At 37.8% G+C, this 20480-nt stretch overlaps 2 protein-coding genes across 2 annotated transcripts; both read left to right on the forward strand.

The window, feature by feature from the left end:
- Positions 1-9942: 9942 nt before the first annotated feature.
- On the forward strand, positions 9943-15648 carry LOC140534991 (gap junction Cx32.2 protein-like). Its single transcript, XM_072656584.1, has 2 exons — positions 9943-10200; positions 14166-15648. The coding sequence occupies exon 2, from the start codon at positions 14189-14191 to the stop codon at positions 15035-15037; it is 849 nt and encodes a 282-aa protein (XP_072512685.1). The 5' UTR covers positions 9943-10200; positions 14166-14188; the 3' UTR covers positions 15038-15648.
- Positions 15649-15760: 112 nt separating this feature from the next.
- Positions 15761-19977, forward strand: gja1b (gap junction protein alpha 1b). The gene is made up of 2 exons (XM_072686431.1): positions 15761-15923; positions 17313-19977. Exon 2 carries the CDS (start codon positions 17329-17331, stop codon positions 18472-18474), a length of 1146 nt encoding a protein of 381 aa, XP_072542532.1. The 5' UTR covers positions 15761-15923; positions 17313-17328; the 3' UTR covers positions 18475-19977.
- Positions 19978-20480: the final 503 nt, after the last annotated feature.

Consider the following 20480-nt stretch of genomic DNA (forward strand, 5'->3'; position numbering starts at 1 on the left):
CTTCTTTTCTCACTCTACACTGTCTCTCTTGGTAAAGTAATATCCTCCCATGGATTCTTTTACCACAGCTCACCACCTCAAACTACCAGCAAAACCCTAGAAAACAGAGCTGCTGTACATCCCAGGAACTTTACAATGATCTTGCCATCTCCTTTGAGAACTTACTGGTCACTCCATCTACAGAAGCTCGAAGCCTCTGCTGCATTTTCTTTACTGGCTCAAAACAGATTCAAAACCCTGATGCTGGCCTACAAAGCCAAGAATGGACCAGCCCCTCTGTACTTGATGGCAATGGTCAAAAGCCGATGTACAGTGCTGACAAACTACACTATTGACCTTGTATATGTTGCATTTCAAATACATGTGTTTTATTAATTACTATACACACTGGACATCAACAAGAAGTGCTCAGATGTGCACCCTAAGGCCCTATAAGTAAACCCATCCCATCCCAACCCAAGGACCAGCCCATCTTTTTACTTGATGGCAATGGTCAAAAGCCGATCTGCACCACGAGCCCTTTCAGCTTCAAGTACGGCTCGGCTTGACCCGCCATTCCTTAAAATCCACGAAAGACAAGCGTCCAGGCTTTTTTCTGTCCTGGCACCAAAGTGGTGGAATGAGCTTCCCCTGGGTGTCCAAACAGCAGAGTCGCTCGCTGTCTTCAAACGCAGACTGAAAACTCAACTCTTCTGAGAGTACTTGGGCAAAGAGTAGACTATTGTGGTCTCTGAATTGACTTGTGCTTAGTAGTGTATAAGCTTAGATGTATTTTAGAATTCTAGTCTATTCAAACTAGCTGAGGTTATTCTTGGGTAAATAGTGAAGCACTTTTGTCTGCTAAATGCCATGAATGTAAAAGTAAATTACCTGTGATTGGGGAAGTTCCAACCTGCAGATGGAAATAAACAGTAAACAGATATTCATTCATTCATTTTCATATTTGACCTTTTGCGTATCATTGATCATTACAAAAATGTTCTGTAATTCTGAATGTGGTATAGTTGTCCTTTATTTGTAGTGTAATCTCCACAGCAGTGGTCTGTGCTGTTACGACATAACAAGGGGAAGACATTTAGAGTACGAGGATGTAATGTTGTTTTTTGATGCATGAGCAGATCACAAAAAAATGGGGTTCACTTCTGGGAGTTAACAGAAGTACTAATCATAAATGAACAGAAGTAAAGACATGGAATTTTGTTCTGTAAGAAAAAACATTAATAAACAGCATGCAATCATACAAACATCTATGCATGTTCTGAACGGCTTCATCAGATGTTTCTCTTCAGTTACGATATCAGCTGACCAGCAGCATTATAAACCAGGGTGTAAATATGCAATACTTTTGTACACATTTTTATTAATATTTTTATTAAATATTTTATTTCACCTGAAGCATATTGCATTTGTGATAAAACTCTGTACAATGTTAGCCTTTCTTTTAATGCCTGACAGGCTAATGAATGAAGTTAGCAGATTTCCAGCAATCATCTCCTCATTGCAGTCAGTGCCTGTGTCATATTAATGTAATGTAATCATTATTTACCAGTTATCTCTCTCTCTGCCTTTTGCCCTTCAACCCTCTACAACACCACTGTTAAAACATATTAAGTACTCTCCTTGTTGTACTACACATCTAACAATATAGTTTTCAGGAATTTCAGGTATAACCAATAAAATATACCAAAGAGCCAGTTTAATTATGTGTGTTAATTCCAAAAGACTCTGTTTCTGTTTTGTGCTCTTATCACTCTATGATGCGTAGATTAAAATCATACTGTTGAATTGCTCAGTGTAAAAACATCTGGTTTTGATTAACTGTTCATGTTTTCAGTGTTGGGATGGGGTTGCTGCTGGGAGAGTTTTTAATAATTTCCAAATGATCAGCAGTGCTTTACGGTAACATACAGCACTCAAGGGAACTAGAACTCAAGCATCCACTTCTTATGTTAAGCTGTGGCTGTTTGCGAAATGAACTGGCTTATAAACTAAAGTAAACCATGACAGAACATACGGGAAACTGGGTCTGGGATTCTAAGGTACTGTTGGACATAAGTCAAGGGAAACAGAGACTCTTGCCAAGAAAACTGCTTCCTTCCTTTCTCCCAGTCTCCCATGGCTGTTACGAAAAAGGCTAAATGAAATGTGATTGGTTAGCAGAAAGCAGACATGCAGATTTCTATTGGTTGTATAACCTGTCCTCTAAACAGGCTTGTGCATGTTTACAGGGAGAACAGTGAAACTGTATGATAGAAAGACAGCAGTGAAGAAACAAGTTCTGCAGATCTTTTTGTTTTGAAAGTTGTGGCTGCTTTAATAGAAGGATCAACTGATAAACAAAAGGTAATGCCTGCTTAGTCTTATATCTTCTGGATCTTCTTTATTTCAAATGTACGTGATTGATAATTTCTAAACACTTGTGTTAAAAAAAAACCCGAATTGCTAGCATGTGCATATGTCATGAAATGATGTTCAGTAGCTGTTTGGGGAGTGTTTAAAGAAATCTATCCCATCTTTTTTGGTGGAGAGTCACAAACAATGGCTTCTACCAACAAGAAATGCAAATACAAGATCCACACTGATAATCCAGTTATGGAGTGACTGAAGTAGTGAGGAAGTTTGGGTGATATAGTGGTGTGTGAACAGCAGTGTGGGGAGTAGTTTATTTAGATCAGTTCAAGAAAACAATATGAAAACACAGTTCTCTTTGGTGTTTTCCAGTGATTGTTAGAAAAACAGCATTTCATTTTTGGATGGCAATTAAACTGTAACTACACTGTTGACCTTCAATCTTCCAGATATGTTGCATTTCAAATACATGTGGTTTATTAATTACTACACACACTTGACATCAACAAAAAGTGCTCAGATGTGCATGTGTCAAACTGATCTTTAGGCTAGAGAGAAGTGGTCAGGTGATGTCATGGCAACACAGTCACTGAGATTAAAGAAGGACCATACATAATCTTAGTGTCTAAGATTTAAGTAAGTGTTTAGTATGTTACTCCTTGTGTTTCTTTTTAAAAACACCAAACTACTACTTGCATTCTTTGTCATGAGTTTTCATTATCCTTTAAAATATGCCGCTACTGTTGTGCAGCATTTTGTTCAACTATAGGCATATATCATACTTTCTAATATACTGTTCACCCTTTATGGAGACAGAAATGTACAAAAACAAAATACAACAGAGGGGTATTCCACAAAGCAAGCTATAAAATTCCACCCTTTTTACCTTATCATTATCATTAGATTCCACTAACACAATCCAGGTGTGATCATTTCCAGCTCTGTCAAGTCCAGATTCAGAAATCATGTCTAATGGCATGCACATGAAACCCAGACAGTTATATGCAGATACAGTGATGTGCCTAATATAAAAATCACTGAAAAGAGACCCAAATTAATTTCTTTAAAATAACAACAGATGTTTGATTTGTCATGTTCAAGCTAATAAACATTACAAATATTTAATACTTTATACTGGAGTAATATTGAAATACTCAACGTTTATTGTTGAGGATTAAATAAAAATGAAAGTTTATACTTTGATTATAATTTAAATTGGGCTAAATCTAATTAAATGTAGTAATAATGTATCATATTTGTTACATCAGACATTTATTTACCACTTTTTCTTAACAAACTAAAACATACAGAACACAACATTGTTTTAACTCTCTGAGCCTTTAATATTTCATCTTAATATTTAAGCCAGTTCAGGCTTAGAAATATGTATGTATTTTTGGTGCATGCAGTGCAAGTATAATCCACCAGAGGCAGAGAACATGTATCTGATTTTATTTTCTTATTTATGAAATTAATTATTAGTATTTTTAAATATTTCATATTTATATTTGTTACTATTCTACTAAATATTATTTAATAACATTTCATAAACCAATATATACACCTTTCTTTAAATAACCTAACCCTTTTTAACAGTATGCCATTCTAAATGAAATTATAGTTTGTATTTGTCCTTTTTAATAATAAGCTGTAATAAAACAGTTATTCAGTCCTTACAGTACCTCTGTGGTACACACTATTTCTACATATTATTTTCCCCAGCGAGCCTATGTCATCACACGGCTCGTCCAATAAAATTGATCAACTAACTTGGTACAGAGTGGGCTTGTCCAAGCACATATGTTGCTGTAGTAACAGCAGGGCTTAAGTTTATACTCTTTTGTTGAACCGAAAATGTACAAAATGAACCCGGCTTGTCTTAAAAAGCTTGGCTAATTAAGTTAGCTCCCTTTGTGAAATACCCCCTCCCCCCAGGTTGTAATATCAGCCGACTATAGTGGCAGTGTGCCAATTTGAAAGGATACTCATTTTTTATTCTGTTTTTAATTTTTTCATCAATGTGATATGTTTTGCAGCAGCTCTGAGAAGCAGACGAGATGGAGTTCACACAATTACTCTCAAAGTGGATGAAAGAGGTGCTGACCCATTCTACAGTCATTGGTAGAGTCTGGGTGACCATCCTTTTTTTCTTCAGAGTCTTAATGCTGATGGTGCAAGCTAGCGTCTCACCGCAGAACACACTAACAGCATTGGTCTGCGATACAGCACAACCAGGCTGTGAGGAGTCTTGCCATAATTACTTTTTCCCGGTGGTTCCTGCCCGGTTCTGGTGTGTTCAGCTCATTTTTGTATCTACTCCGACTATGCTGTACCTTGCTTATGTAATGCATGCAATCTACAATGAGGAAAAGGACCAAGTGAAAATGAAAAAGTATGTGAAGCTTTGTTACTTTGCTCAACTGCTTGTTAAAATCATCTTAGAAGTTGCCTTCATTGTGGGACAATATACTTTATACAGTACACTTTTGCGTGACGATATGACTTGTAGATTAAGTCCCTGCCACCACTCAGTGAACTGCCATATGGCACATTCCAACGAGATGACTGTCATTTTTATTTTCATGCTCATAGTTGCGTGTGTGTCTATGTTTTTCAATATGCTGGAAGGACTTTTTCTTTTAAAGAAGTTGAGGAGACATGGTAACAATTCTAGTTATGAATCTACACATTTGATGGAGGTAATCGACAAATGCCCTAAAGATCTCAGCAGTGGAGCTTGTGACCTAAAGCAGGCTGATGAAGGAATGCAGCAGGAATTAAGGAATGCAAGAATTCAGTAACTGAAGTATGGGAGAAAGACCATGCCTAAAGTTTTTAATTTCTACCTAATATATCCCAAACTCTCCACCACCAACATCTGTGATGAGTTTTCTCAGATTGCCAGCTGCCAGTGTCTTTCCTATTCTCCATGACTTTCACAAACCATTAGTGGATCTTCGGCATTGGGTGTTCATCTTTAATGAGCAAAGCAGAAACATCTGGGAGATTTAGGCCTTCTACAGCTTTACATTGACTCTTTAAATTAGGAGTGATACGCCTCTCTGTCTACAAACACATGCTTTTATAGCACCTGTTGACAGAAAAGGACAAAGAAGTTTTGCAAAACCCCTAGTAAATCTATCATTTTGCAATATGAGATGTGTTTCTATTGTAATTCCTATAGTATTGACAGGCAATGCAGCATTTAAAAACAAAAATTAACAAAAATTATTATTAGGACAAAAAGTTACTTAAAGTTAAAAAAAAAACCTAAAAAAAAAACACCGTAGATGATATACTGAAAAAAAGTTGATTGGAATTTAGTGTTGCTATAATGTTATAGTTTCCACTTAACAAACTCTTTACCAAACTAATCATAACAGGATATGTTGGGAATGACAACTAATTCTACTGTCATGCCAACATTAGCTGCATTACACAAAACTCCTGATATATCCAAACAGTCTGAACTTTCACACTCTAAATATTGACCACATTGTGTTGTAGGGTATAATTTTTCATTAAATTGATGTGACTAACGTTCTGCAAAACTTCCAATGTAGCAACAGTTGCTATGAAATAGTTTGGGTTAACTTTTGAACTTTTTTATGAAATAATGCTACAATTTCAATATTATGCTAAACTAATAATATATAAATTTTTTGTGTTAAAATAAAAATATATATTTACTTAAACTTGTGAACTGAATTCTTTTTTTTCAATTTTTTGTTATTTTTCTATTAAAGACAAATTTTGTACACTCATTTTGACAATATGGTATTAATGTCTGTGATGCGTATATGTAAACTTCTGACCACAACTGTATGACTTCAGTGACATCACTGTTCAAGGTTGATACAAATATCAGTGTTGTGTTGTGACTGTGCATTTAACGCTCATATTTGTAAATGACCTTTGATCTGATTGGCTGCCCTGTATTGTGTCCTTTAAAAGCAGCCTGAGCTAAAAAAATCTTTATGACTTCACTATGAATAGGGATGGGGGAACTACTGTAGAAAGAGAAAATTCATCTATTTGATTTTGATATTCCGATCAGGTTACAATGTTTTAAGGGTCTATAACATCTATGTAAACTTCCCATCCATCTTGAAAATCTGTGAGATTTTCCTTAAGCCTCTTAAAAGAATGCATCTGCAGAATCACACTTTAATTCCTCACTCTCATAACTGAACAGTTATTATAGATTTATTAAAAGTAGTAATTGATTACCATTGATTGAATATGGACTCTAGCGCTTGCGGGGTTGAACCAAGACTGAAGCGTTACTTTACCATAAATATTTCTATGATCAATATCTACAAAGGTTCTTTCCCAGTTGGAAAAAATGAAGAAATGGAAAATCTCAAATGTAAACATTATAAGCTAATAAATTTGTCTTGCTTGGTGGACAGATGACCTTGCTGAGTCTGTATTGCAATTGATGAAGATGTTCCATCTGTTCAATATTTGCCTGTAAGGAATCTGAGGCTCTGCTTGTGGTACTGCTTACTTTCAGTCATGCAGTTGTAGCCACAGTAGACTCTTTTAGTGCGTTTGGCAAAGCTCACCCTGCAAGCAATTTAAAATAGTCTCAGAACAAGTGAATTCAAGCTTTAATGTGTCGTGTAAGAGAAGGCCAGGATACAGAACTGACAGACAAATACTTTCATCCATTTTCAAAAGTCTAATAAAGCCTAAATACGTCAAGTATTTATCATAAAGGTTAAGAGAGGATCAAGGGTGACTGAACACTTTGATGTTTTCTAAATGAGAGCTGTGGAACAGAAAATAAGCTAGGAGGCTTATTTTCTCAGAGACATTTTCTCAGAGACATTTGAAGCCAGCCACCTTACCTGCTAATCCAATAGAATTGTACAGATGAATGTGCATGGATAAGAATGCTAACTGTCATTTCTGCTACATCAGCCAAAAGAGTGAGCGAGGCCTATCATATTGTCTTGGACACCCAAATAGCCTCGGACCAAACTTACAATCTCTTCAAGATAGTGGCCAACACTTGGGAGCATTCAGGGAGCCTCAATGTTTAGACGGACATACAGACTAAAATAAGCTATTAGCTATAAGCTCAATTCTCAGGTTTCCCCTGTTTTTCAGCTTATTAGCTGCTTTTGGATTCTATAGAAATACTTTTCCTGTAAGCTGTAACACAGCAGTATTCATTAGCAGTCACACATATGCAAATACATAACAGTAACCTATCTAAAAGGAGACAAGCTATTACCCTATTTTGTTTGGACATAAGATACAAGATTCACGAGCTTATTGTCATATTAAATATTAATATAGAGAGAAACAAAATAAGTACAATAAAATATAGTTACACTAAGTACACTACAGAAAAGGAAACAAATGCAGTACAGAGTAGAGTTGCGTGTGCATGTGTAATTGTACAAGTACAAAAGTAAACAGTATTGATAAAACAGTAGCAGCGATATGTTTAGTGGCCTCATATTAGTGGATGCATGTCAGAGTTCAGCCAGTTCAGAGTGTGAGGGGGGAGGAGGTGTTTATAAGCCAAGCGGCTTGTGAATAAAAACTGTTCGTTGGTCTGGCTGTCCTGGACTTCACACTCCTGCAGCGTCATCCCAATGGTAAGTGTGTGAAGAGGCTGGGTTGAGGGTGTGTACAGTCTCTGATAATGCTATGGGCCCTCCTGTTAACCCTAGTCCTGTAGATGTCCTGCAGTGACTCCTAAATTTCCTAATTTCATCAGCCTTCTCTGAAAATACAACTTCCAGACTTCCGGTCGATGTGGTGCATGTTGTGTGACCAGATGAGATCATCACTGATGTGAACTTTTGAAAGTTTTCAGCCGCTCCACCTCTCTCTCACCTATGTAGAGGGGTGTGTGTAGCTCCAGCCTCCTCCTGGGACCAACAATCATTTCCTTAGTCTTGTCTGTATTCAAGGAAAGATGGTTGTCATCACACCTCCCTCTCGTCCCCATTAGTGATCAGTCCAATGACTGTAGTATCATCAGCAAACTTGATGATACTGGTGTTGACCTGGGAGGCCATGCAGTCATACGTGAAGAGTGTGTACAGCAGGGGGCTCAGCACACAACCCTGGGGGGTCCCAGTGCTAACAGTTCTTGTGCTGGCTGTGCAGCTGCCAATTCTACCTGACTGGTAGTAGGCAAGCTTGGAATGAAGAAGCTCAGAAAGAAGAAGAGAAGTGGGCGAATGAGGAGAAAGGAAAATCTTTCCCTAGAGAAAAGGAAGTCTACAAGAATGCAGCTGCTCAGATTCTCCCTTGATGTCCCAATGTGCCAGAAATCAGATTTCTTTTTCTTAGCAATAATAGGGTCAGATGTGCTTCAACAGTCACCAACCTCCCACAAATTATTCAGACATGTAGCTCTTATCACAATTAGGACACGCCCAAACAGTAGCTTTCAAACTTTTGACCTTTACCAAGTATAAAATGATGAATGTCTATGTGTTGTTTCTCTGTAGGTGTTTTTATAAGAACTGTAGTTTTCCTCCGCCAATGAATAATAACTATACCACAGTTATATCTAACCTTAATTGAGGCATGGCAGGAAAACTTAACTGGAGTTAACAGGTCATGGCTGCTTCAGCTGTCTGAAGAATGTGATTAAGTAGGCAAATAGAAAATTGTTTGGAATGTTGTGAAACAGTGAGTAATGTACTTCTCTTTTTGTATAGGGAACTGTTAACAAAAATAGTGAGTGTTGCACATCACTAACTGAAGTCAGAAGATCCTCTGTACACTGTTTTTCTGTCTAGGCTGTTTTCATACTTGTTGAAGTATGGCTGTTTGAGAATGTGTATTAAAAGGTGAATGATAAAATCACGAAACTGTTGATCATTTTTGACTTTTGAGTTTGTGACTCAATAGTTAATCCTAATCTTCTTCTTATAATTTTTGTTACTGTAATGGGTGTGTTCTAATGTCATAACAATATCATGATATTATTATTTTATTTTCTATGTTAATGCTCACAGGATCTCCAAACAAACCAACATGTACATTTCGTAGCAGTTAAAACAGAAGCACGGCAGGAAATGAAATCATGCTCGACCAGTTTTAACATCACTTCACTGGCAAAACTCTGTCATCTTACAATTGAATGAGAAAGCTTGGCTACTATTTTTCTCAATATAGTGCAGCTTATTCATACATTCAAACTCTACATGCCTGAAAATGCATAGTTTACTTCAAATTGTTTTTAAGATAATCCAGTGTCAGCCTTCTTCACTCTGGAAATGTGTGGTGGGAGCAGGTTCAATACTTTGCCACATTTGGTTACTTGAATATGATTTTAAAAGTGAGTTTTTAAAATAAAGCAGCATCAGGATGAAGTTTTCTCTGCATTTGAAGACTTTGTTATTGATAAGACTGAGGGTGAGACTGAATGAAAAAATAAATAACACAGAAACATATCATACTGTATGTTAAATCAATGCTGCCCTCTAGTGATAAATCCAGTAAGATCCAGTATGATGAGGGTGGGGTTCTTTTGCAACCTGTCAACTTTTGACTGCATTTGTAAGAAATTAATCAACCAGTATAAACGTGTGAAAATGTCCGCATTAACCCAGGAACACATGACTAGTTGGGTGGAGTGAAGTGTTAGACATCAGTATATGAAAGTATAAGTGCAGAGAGTGATTGGATGTTTGGCTAAATAGGGAACTGACAGTCAGAAAGTTGCCGAGTTCAGTCTACAGCTGTAGTGTCTTACCCAGTAACTTCCGTCCTTTTCAGCAGACGAGATTCTAAACTCAATTGGGAATTTTTGGCATATTATAATTTAATTTTATTTTTATATAGTTTTACGATTTACTGTTCAACACACTGGGTTGGGTAAGTTTGGTTTTACTTTTTGTACTAGTTTTTCATCTTTAGCTAATCATTACTTTAATGTGCTTTATCACAATGAGAAGCTGAGAGTGCAAATGAAAGCAGTGTAAAATATTTTATTACAAAGCTATAGACTACACACACACACACACACACACACACACACACACACACACTACACTGTATTTATTTGCACTCTCAGCTTAGAGCTTATGTCGCTTAAAGCTTACTAAAGTCTAACCCTCTGTATATATCTAACATACATACACTGACAAAGACATTTTATTATTATTATTATTATTATTATTATTATTATTGTTGTTGTTGTTATTATTATTATTATTATTATTATTACTACTACTATTAATAATAATAATAATAATAATAATATTATTGTTGTTGTTCTCATTATTATTATAGGTGTTATTATTATTATTATTATTATTATTATTATTATTGCTGTTGTTGTTGATTTTGTTATTATTTATACGGTGCTGATGTTTGACTAAATACTGGTCTATGTAGTTTTTATGTGCCTTTTTATGTGCTTTTTTGTTTGTTTGTTTATTTATTAATTTAATTATTTTGCAAAGAAATATCCTTCTTTATCTCAGTGTGACTAGGACTACTTCATTCAAATCCCTGATAAGGTCACCTCACTTTAAAAGGATCTCACACTCATGTCTCAGCAAAAGGGGATGAGTCTTCTGATTATAGAGAACAGGAAATGGTTTTGAAGTAAAAGTCAGTCATTTTCTTTCTACCAAAAAGAAGGAGGCGAGATTTTCAGCCGTTTACACTGTACTAATCAGTTCCACTGAACAGAGATAAAAACTGCAGAACTATGGGAAACCCCCCTGATTTGTAGTGTCCTCAAACAGTGTAAGATATGTAATTACTGTAATTTACACTTCCTAAGCACAAATATTGGAATTCTTTCACAAGGTGATGACACAATATAATGTTCATATTATTAATCTAATAGTTTGTAGTACGAATGTCACAATATATCATATCATATTGTACCACATTTTAGTGCAGTGTATCATACCATATTGAAGTGTATTGTGTTGTGACTATTTTAGCTTGTGGCTAGTGTATTAGTTTAGGGTGTTACATTGAGACAGTGTTATATGAACTAAATATTGTACTTTTATAGTGCTGAATGCTCTAAAAAACTGAAAATGGAAAAAAAATAATGAACTGCATTTAAATTGATGATAAAATCACTTACATTATCAAATCATTACAATGTAGGCACTTATTGTTTTTTTTTTAATTATTATATTCTTAAATGTTTGGTGACACTTCTCACTCTAGAGCATTAGGCCTAAACTTGCCTTCAAATGGGAAAACGGGCTTCACTTCTTGTGCTTATAGTTAGAAGATGTGCCAAGACATTCCACTGCAGTTCTCTAAATTTCTCAGTACTGAGTAGTTTTGACACTTCTACTGAAGTTATTATTGTAAAGACTTGGAAATATATTTTCTTCAGCTTGAGTCATTATTAATTCTCAGAAGTGACAATTTAACTTGAGCCTCTTCTTCTTGCTTGAGGATTCTTCCCCCACCTCTGGCCTGTGTTTTTGAAGGGCCTAGAATGATTTGACAAGTTAAAAGAAAAATATATTACTATTAGAATGCTAATATATTTTATCAAGGTTGTTGATTAGTTACGATTACCCTTGCTCACCTAGAATAGGTAATCTCTAGGAAGCAAGTTGGAAGATGCATTGTGTACACTTTGCTCATGCTGTGGGCTCATGTTTAGTAATGTGTCAATACAGAATATAAGTACACCAAAATGACAGCAACATCTATTGATATCTAAGTTTACATCTACTCATCTACATTAATGAGGAAATAACCAATCACAAGAAGATGTATGAAAGTTCCTTCAGTATTGAGGAGAGAGTGACCTCTGTTGGCTGGCAGGGGAAGCAACAACCCAGCCTGTTACCACCACCAAAAACCTAAAATAGTCCAGTCCAGCCAACTAAAATAAAACTACTTAAATGGTTTTCTTAGTTAAATGAAACTGTTATTTTGAGTTTGTGAGCATGTGCTTGACAGTCAAGCTGTTAATTTCAATGCACATAGATTAATAAATGCACCTATAAAATGTGAGACATGAAAAAACACCTGTACTGCTACAATCTGCTCAAACAAACAGGCTAGATTGGAATGTCATTGCCTCCCCTAGCAGTCCACTATGTCACAACCTAACATAGGGAGCATTCAAATTACTTGACAAGTAATAGGATCATACAGATTAAAATGTGAATTAATTAAATAAACATTGAAATATAAATAAATTGGTCAATGGCACATTAGGACTTTAAATAAAAGTTATAGAATTAGAGATATCCTATTAAAACTGCTATGATGTGCTTTTTTATATTGACAAGAATCTATACAATCTTAGCTTTAATAATGATATACATTTATTTTAAAACAAGCTTATAAATCTTACTACCCTGAACATAAGAAAGTGTCATGCATGAATTCAAAATATTATATTTAATCACAACTGAAAATGTTTTATTTTAGACAAGTGTAGGCTACACATCTTTCCCTTGAATTTAAGTTTACAAAACTTTAATTTCAAAAACAAGCATTACTAACCATTACAATAACATTTTCATGAGTTTCCTGTTGTCAAATGGTACACTGAACCAGCCAAACCATTGTCAAAATAAAAGTCTTTTTTGGTCAGTTGTGCAAGATGAGAGTTTCTCGATTAGTTAAATACTTTTACTTCTGCTCTAAAGTTTCAACATTTTAAATATTTTAAATGTAGAATGATGTAATAATTTTTAATATTAAACAATGAATGAAGTAGTGACCTAGTTTGGTTACTTTGAGCAGATGCACAAACATTTTTAGAGTGGGAGGCAGAAAATGTATTCACATATTGAAAATGTATTCACAAGTTATTTTAGAAGAAAGTTATATTTGTCTTGGGTTAGTTGGGTACTAATGGGCCTTATTCACCAAAATCTTTCTAAGATATTGCTTAAATTTGTCTGTGAAAAGTCCTAACAGAAAGTCTATGTCAGATTCATGACGTTTTTTTTAAAGCTCAGAATCTTTCCCAGCAATGCACTTATAATGATGGATCTCATCGCCCATGTAAACTGAACAAATCCCAGATAATATAACACTGGGAAATGTCAGGATCTTCGAGAAAACTGTGTAAGTAGGTTTTAAGAAGACCTTTCTTTTAAAGAATGGATGGTGAAAAAGGTTCAATAAACTTAAAAATTACATTGAATTAATTAAACTAAATTACACAATTATTCACATTTGATAAACAAAACTAAATTAAAGGTGAAATTGATTTCTACAGCTTATAAACAGAAAACAAAAAGCCTTTGTAATTTTTATTTGTATGCAAGGGTTTTCAGGTAATTTTTAATGAAGCTACTAAAGACAGAGCACAGTTGTAATAAACACGGGTGTGTTTACTATCATTAGAACAAACTAAGCACACCATATAGAAAAGCAATTTTATTCAATAATTCATTTACTTTATTCAGTTATGGAATAAAATATTGTATACGTCTTTTCTATTCTAATTGACTTTTTAATTGTGGGTGAAACCAGATACACTATATGGACACAAGTATAGAGACACCTGCTCCTTTATCGTTTCTTCTAAAATCAAGGGCATTAAAAATGAGTTCATCTTGCTTTTGGTGAAGTAACTGTCCCTACTGTCCAGGAAAGACTTTCCACCAAATATTGGAGCATTGCTGTGGGGATTTAATGGCATTCGGCAATAGTAAGGTCAGGATGCTGAATGCTCACCACCCCACCTCATCCCAAAAATACTGGGCAATCTGCACATCTGTGTCAGCAATGGGTGCAACTGAAAATAGCCGAATGCATTCATTAAAAGGGGTGTCCACAAACATCTGACCATTGTAGATAATTCAATGTAACTGATCTCTCTCGTCCTCTTCTAGGGTAATCCTGAGCGCTGTAAAGAATGGGAGATTGGGGGTTTCTCTCGAGTTTGCTGGACAAGGTGCAGTCCCACTCTACCGTCATTGGCAAGATATGGATGAGCGTCCTCTTCATCTTCAGGATCCTCGTGCTGGGGGCAGGAGTTGAGAACGTGTGGGGAGACGAGCGGTCAGACATGACATGCAACACCAACACGCCTGGTTGCGAGAGCGTGTGCTACGACTGGAAGTTCCCCATCTCCCATGTGCGTTTCTGGGTCATGCAGATCATCTTCGTGTCCACCCCAACTCTGCTGTACCTGGGCCACGCCATCCACGTCATCCACCGAGAGAACAAGCTTAGGGATATGCTGAAGGCAAACCAGGTGGCCAAGTCTCCAAAATACACGGACGAAAAGGGCAAAGTGCGAATCAAGGGACGACTGCTTTGGAGCTACATGGCTCAGCTGTTTTTTAAAATCGTCCTGGAACTGGCTTTCATCATTGGACAGTATTATCTCTATGGTTTTGTGATGGTCCCCAGATTCCTCTGCAACAAATCACCTTGTCCGTTAGTGACAGAGTGCTTCATGTCCAGGCCCACAGAGAAGACCATCTTCATTTTCTTCATGCTGGTGGTCGCGTGCGTGTCTCTGGCCTTGAACGTGCTGGAAGTGTGCTATTTGTGTTGCAAGGGGCTGTGCAGACGACCCCAACGTGACACAATGGTGAACTACAATGCAGCACCTCACTACATGCCACCTTCTCAGTTTTCAATAGGCCTGGAAGCTGTGGAGAGTCGCAAGCAGAACCGTTTGAACACAAGCATGGAGAGCAGATGGGCCCACATGAGCAGCAGCAGCAGCCCTGCTGAAGCAAAGGCTGAACTGTGAAAGCGTCACACTGGAGTCACACGTCTGCAGGGCATTAATGGAGTCTTACACCAGAGGGCGCAGTGCACCTGTTGCGTGGGATGAAGTCCTCGGTGTTACAGTCGAATCATGCGTGGATATCAGTTTCATACACTTTGACCAATTGTTGCTCTTAAAAGTTTCGGAATCAATGCCCTGCTTTCATGCACATACGTTTTCATCATTATTATCATTATTCTTTAATGTCCAAAAATATGAATATGTCCAAAAAGAAAAAAAAGTGTTTCAAAGACCATATCGTTAAAGATAATTGATATTCTTGTGCAATAAAGTGTTTTAATTAAGAAATCGAATAATTCTGATTAAATAAATCAATCAATCAATCAATCAATATAAACATGTATACACACACATACTTCTTGTATATGATAAACAATGGTGAGCCGATGAAGGGTCACACTGTGGAGGTAATGGAGAGTCGGGGTGTTTATGCCCGCATTACAATTGTGATTTTCCATTTCCAGAGAACAAACACTGTGAAATCAATTTCCAAATAAGGATACATAAGATCGAAATCAACAAGTGCTGTAGGTTAGACGTTTCTTTCCAGAAGGAAATATTCAAAAAGTCAGTGAGGAGATCAAAAAAAAAAAAAAAAAAAAAAAAAAAAGAGCCCGTCTGACGTGGGGGTCACATGACTCCTCCAACTTTGGGTGCTTGCTCACTTTTCTTTTTTTTTCCTCGCAACACCGCACGAAAGACTCTTATAAGCGAGGAAAGTTTGACAAGTGTGCCTCAGTTTCTCTTGGTCCCCGAAGCAGGATTTTGGAGAAAGCGGTGTGAGCTCTCAAGAAGTGACGGAGAAAGTCCCTCAGGGCTCTCTTCTTGCTTCTCGGTGACTCTCCAGGTACGTGAAGAAAACCTCTGCTTCTTCTTCTGCTAACTTTTCCACTCTTCCTCCACTTTTTACCGTTTTTTCCTTTTTACTAGCCGCTGACCCTAACCGTCTGAACAGAAAACGGACTGCCCTAGATCACAGCCTGCTTTTCCTCAGACCTCCTCACAGTGTGGCTCCTCAGAGCTGCCTATGCGTAGATGGCTAAACCATCAGAAATTGCACATTTGCCTCAGGGTGTTTGGGTTCAGGATTTCATTCACGCCTTTCCCCCCGTCACTGGGCTATGTGCTGTACTGAGTGTTGAGAGATTTCAGACAGTAGGATATAAGAGAGAAAGTCCAGAAGAAAGAAGAAAAGCTCTTTAATGACTAAAAACTACTTTCAAAGAAACGATTTTTTTCTCCCCGAGATCCGCACATTTAATCCAGTAGCAGAAACTCCCGACTGGGCTCTAATCTGAGCCCCACCACCCCACCACCTCTCTCTCTTTCTCTCTCTGTCTCTCTTCCTGGAGAACTTCATCTTCAGTCCAAACAACTGAGGCTCATTTTACTAAAGCGCTTCTGTCATTCCTGACACGGTAAATCAACGGGTAGGCCTGAAAACACCCGTGTTCCTTACAGAGCATCGCAGAGTCCATTCCTCAAGACAAAAATGCCACTGAAAGCCACTGTCTTCCCCGCCTGGGCGTTTGACGTCTGCGCATCAAATACATAAATAGCATAAATTCTGATGGAGTACAGCTACTGGGGTTCATTTATTATTATTATTAATATTATTATTAATATTATTATTATTATCCATCCGTGTTGAGCAGTATTGAGCAGCTGGTGTCGTTTCTGTCGTTTGGGCTTTAGTGGTATTTAATCAATGTGTGTGTCATTCCTGTGGGCTACTGTATATCTATTATTATAACTACACAAATATTATACATACATTACTATATCATACTGTACATTAATAGGTTACAATCAATGGCATGTTGGTAAAAATGCTGTATTTGTTCTTTTGCCAATTTACGTTAGTTAGAATAAGCCTTTTTATCTCTACTGGTTTATAGTTATCATAAAAAAAGTGTATGTGTGTGTTATTGTAAGTGTTGGGTTTATACATGCAATATACTACATACTAGTACTATATACTTGCAATGTGCATGTATTACTCTGCTCTTTCCCCAAAAGTGATAAAAGGCGTATTAATTACACATTTGAAAAAGATTATCATAGAAAACGTCCCTCTGCTCTCTACAATCTTATGTTTAAAAAGTGTTAATACTACAAGGGTAGATTTTGCTTGTTTTCACAAAATGTGTCAAGTGCTGGAGACATCTGTCATGAAAAAAAAATGCTTTTTGAAACTATAATAATTTATCAGAACACGTTTTTTCCTTGTTTGCAGCAAGAACGCCCCCAAGATGGGTGACTGGAGCGCTTTGGGAAGGCTCCTTGACAAGGTGCAGGCGTACTCCACAGCCGGAGGCAAGGTCTGGCTCTCTGTTCTCTTCATCTTCCGGATCCTAGTCCTGGGGACAGCTGTGGAGTCGGCTTGGGGTGACGAACAGTCTGCCTTCAAGTGCAATACCCAGCAGCCTGGTTGCGAGAACGTGTGCTATGACAAGTCCTTCCCCATCTCGCATGTGCGTTTCTGGGTGCTTCAGATCATCTTTGTGTCCACGCCCACGCTCCTGTACCTGGCACATGTCTTCTACCTTATGCGCAAGGAGCAGAAGCTCAACCGCAAGGAGGAAGAGCTGAAGGCCGTGCAGAATGACGGCGGGGACGTGGACGTTCCTCTGAAGAAGATTGAGCTGAAGAAGCTCAAGCATGGCCTGGAGGAGCATGGCAAGGTGAAGATGAAGGGGGCTCTGCTGCGCACGTACGTCGTCAGCATCCTATTCAAGTCTCTCTTTGAGATTGGCTTCCTGGTGATCCAGTGGTATATCTATGGCTTCAGCCTGTCTACTGTGTACACCTGTGAGCGCTCGCCATGTCCTCACAGGGTGGACTGCTTCTTGTCCAGGCCCACCGAGAAGACTGTCTTCATTATCTTCATGTTGGTGGTCTCACTGGTCTCCCTGCTGCTCAATGTCATTGAGCTCTTCTATGTGTTCTTCAAGCGGATCAAGGACCGCGTCAAGGGCAAGCAGAACACATATCCATCCGGTGGCACCCTGAGCCCCACGCCAAAGGAGTTGTCCACCACCAAGTACGCCTACTACAACGGATGTTCCTCGCCCACGGCTCCACTGTCACCCATGTCACCCCCAGGCTACAAGCTAGCCACAGGCGAAAGGACCAACTCCTGCCGCAACTACAACAAGCAGGCCAACGAGCAAAACTGGGCCAACTACAGCACCGAGCAGAACCGGCTGGGGCAGAATGGCAGCACCATTTCTAACTCGCACGCCCAAGCCTTCGACTACCCCGACGACACGCAGGAGCACAAGAAAATCACGCCGGGCCATGAGCTGCAGCCCCTGGCCCTGATGGATCCACGACCATGCAGCCGAGCTAGCAGCCGCATGAGCAGTCGAGCAAGGCCGGATGACCTGGATGTCTAGCTAGAGAACTGACACTCAGAGCACAGGGGGGGCAGGCAGCTGTCCAGTTGTGGTCATCCTCACTCTAGACTCAGAGACATAAAATTACTCACACTGCTGGAGGTACTATTTGTTAATTAATGATGACGTTGAAACTAGCGGCGCTAACCTTGCCTTAACAAGCTGAACAGCTAGGGGGGTGAGAGGCCATAAGCGTGTTCTCTTCACTTCCTGACAGTCTTGCATTTTTTTCTCCTGGAAGAATATGCCTTGGTGATATGTGATTGGTTTTTCTTGAATTGTTCTACAGCCACACAATGACATTCCATTTGAAAACACCCCAGTACTTCAGAAACACATAACCCCATTCCTATACTCATCCACATCATGTTCCTCATCTCTATGGCCATCTCAACACCATCTAATCAAACAGGGTCGCGAGTAGGTTCCTAGTGCTGAAGTTCATGGAGTAATATTTATTTATTCATTAAGAATACAGGATATCCACCACTAGATGATTGACTACTACTCAAGGTCACATACGCATCAAAGTCACCAGAGCCAATTGCATATTTATTGACAATTATCCAAATTTCAGCAATACATCCATTAACAAGAGGTTCCTTTTATTAATCACAGTGGACTGTCATTTTCCTGATAAACTTTGAATCTATGTGGTGTTAGTTTGATTATTTTGTGTTTGTTATATTGGTGTGGGCAGAAGTATCTCTTTTAACTCTTTGAGAGAAAGGCTTTATTTCTCTTTTCTTTAAGTATGTCATTTTTTCCTTATTTTTCGTTTTGAATGGGAGAGGAGGGCAGTATAAGTTAGGTTTTTTGTTTCACCCTTGGAGTGAGTGATTTAACTTTTTTTTTTCAAAGTCAATGTAATCATGCTGCTTGAGAGATAGAGTTTTAGTACTGTAAATCAAGCTAACTGTGTCACAAATGTGAGTTTTTAGAAGACTGCTTGTTAGAGCTGGACTAATATTTAGTCAATTAAATTAAAAGATATATGCCAGTGTAGCTCCACAACTACCAAACACTAGTAGATGAAATTTCAATTTGGACCTTTTAGTTTTTCAAAACTTTACATCATAGCATATCGGTACTCAAACTTGGAGGTTCATGGATATTTTTTTTCTTCCAGCTACAATGGTGTTTGCACTGAGATTTTGGCAAGGATGTCGTATGATGCATAAGTGGCAAATGTTCTCTCTGTTATGCATGGAACTAATTTATTTTACCACACACCAAGCAGAAGTAGAACTACACTAAAAACAGCGTTTTCATGTGAACTCTTGTTTTTTTTTTCTGGATCTTGAAGGACCAAAGCGAGATCTAGTATCCACTGAACAAGCCAATAGAAAAGGTTGTACATTTGTTTGAAGAAGAGAGTTAAGAAAATGTCATTCCATGGGAATCCACTGTTGTACAGTGTACAAGTGCATGATAGCAAAAAAAGTCATTAATCAAATCTGTGAAAAAAGGCTATTTTAACCAATAAAGATTTTTTCTTTGTAATATTTGATGTGTTTATTTTTCAAGCGTGCAGGATTTAATGAACGCCACATCATACTGATGGGATTAGTTATTCTGTCCTTTTAAGGACTGGTAGATGAAGATGAAGTCTCTCAAGACCGTGTTTCAGTAAAACAGGCATTTGCATTTACAAGCTGTTAAACACATATAATAAGAAAATGACACAATGCACAACAATTTGTCTGGTGCCAGTATCAAACAGGGCCTGGTACTGGCATTTTGTTCGAAAGAATTAGCTTTATACAAGCCGCTGTGTTATAAACTGGGGCAACAAGGAGAAATTCGGCCTTGTGGCCAAAATCGGCCAATGCCAAGACTCACTTACGAACCAAAAGACTGATATGGTTTTACATGTATGTTTTAAAATGCCCCCAAAACTTTGAAAATTTCATCATATAAAAAGATTCAGTGCTTTTTCCCTTATCCAAGTTTCCTATTTAACCTTTCCACAAAGCTAAATAAAACCACATGTCTGAGCTGAGCCT

This window comes from Salminus brasiliensis, chromosome 1 (assembly GCF_030463535.1).
Source record: "Salminus brasiliensis chromosome 1, fSalBra1.hap2, whole genome shotgun sequence".
NCBI lineage: Eukaryota > Metazoa > Chordata > Actinopteri > Characiformes > Bryconidae > Salminus > Salminus brasiliensis.

Coding starts and splice junctions, on each gene's coding strand:
- gja1b (XM_072686431.1), top strand. CDS start 17,329: ATGGGTGACTGGAGCGCTTTGGGAAGGCTCCTTGACAAGGTGCAGGCG.
- LOC140534991 (XM_072656584.1), top strand. CDS start 14,189: ATGGGAGATTGGGGGTTTCTCTCGAGTTTGCTGGACAAGGTGCAGTCC.